A 1,236-nucleotide genomic window follows, 5' to 3' on the forward strand; every position below is an offset into this window, starting at 1 on the left:
CCTCTGTTTCCGCACCAAACACGTGCCTTATATCCTGTTCGTATCGGACTTTATTATCAGCAACGGAGCTGGTATGACAATTAATTTCTTTCCGTTATTCTTCAAAGAGGAATACGGTCTCACGCCCATCCACGTCTGCGCGCTGTTCATGAGCCAGCCGCTCGTCGTTATGATCCTTTCGTTTGCTGCACAACGTCTGTCGAAGCCCTGTGGCCGCATGCCCATTATCGCTTTCACCCGAGCATTCTCCGTGGCGTGTCTCTTCTCGATGGCATATGCGCAACCCATGGCTCTCCAAATAGTGTTATTCCTAATGCGAGGGGGCATGATGCGCTGCTCTCAGCCTTTGCGTCGCTCGATCCTGATGGACTATGTGCCCAAGAACATTCGAGCGCGCTGGAATGCGTTGGAAGGTCTATCGGTGTTTTCGTGGTCGGGCAGTGCAGTGCTGGGTGGCTTCTTGATCGATGCGTATGGCTACCGCATGTGCTTTATTATCACGTCGCTCGTTTATTGCGCTGGCTTGAGTTTGGAGATGTTCCTTCTACCTCTGACCAAGCACGCCGTTGAGAGATAAAAAAATAGGTATTTACAACGAACACGTACACTATAAGCACCCTTACTTCGCAAGTAGTACATGAACACGTATTACCGAATTCAACAACAAAAGCATTGATCAGTACCGGTAGTAAGCTAAGTACATGTACTGTACTGAAAGGCTACCGGAAATCGCCGGACACTTTAGGTTGTATCTTACGACGTTACCGGTATTTGAAATTATTAATAGAAGTCTGTAAGGCCGTGTACACCTTCCACGCCGTGATACCAGTTCTTCCCGCCAAGCTCATAGCTTTTTTTACAGGTTTGTTCGTCCTAAGCTGTATCACTTATTGTACATTTCAATGCTTTTGTCCTTTTCACTTAGCCTGATGCTCGATTTTTAATACATAGAGGTCGTTTTAATAAATCGAGGTCTATAAAAAGTACACATCGATCTAGCTTGACTGGCTGATAAATCGACCAAATCGACCGATCAACCACCAAATCCGCATCGATATATTGTAATTCGACCATTTTTGCCGTTTTGAAATGGTAATTCGATCACAGATAAAGCAAATCGATGCCTGCCTTTTCCCATCCCAATTTTACGCGTGGTCTTATGCTCTGACTAGAGCTGTCGACGTCCGGTGTATCCGCGGTTTTACACCTCGGACGCCCAGGTCGCAAAAGACGTCC

General features: G+C 46.5%; 1 protein-coding gene across 1 annotated transcript; it reads left to right on the forward strand.

Annotated features, from left to right (window-relative positions):
* Nucleotides 1-73: 73 nt before the first annotated feature.
* PITG_11551 (Major Facilitator Superfamily (MFS)) lies at nt 74-577 on the forward strand (the record flags this gene model as incomplete). The annotated part of the gene is made up of 1 exon (XM_002901058.1): nt 74-577. One exon carries the CDS (start codon nt 74-76, stop codon nt 575-577), a length of 504 nt encoding a protein of 167 aa, XP_002901104.1.
* Between the last annotated feature and the right edge of the window lie 659 nt (nt 578-1,236).

The sequence above is a fragment of the Phytophthora infestans genome, genomic scaffold (assembly GCF_000142945.1).
Source record: "Phytophthora infestans T30-4 supercont1.22 genomic scaffold, whole genome shotgun sequence".
NCBI classification, from domain to species: Eukaryota; Oomycota; class Peronosporomycetes; order Peronosporales; family Peronosporaceae; genus Phytophthora; species Phytophthora infestans.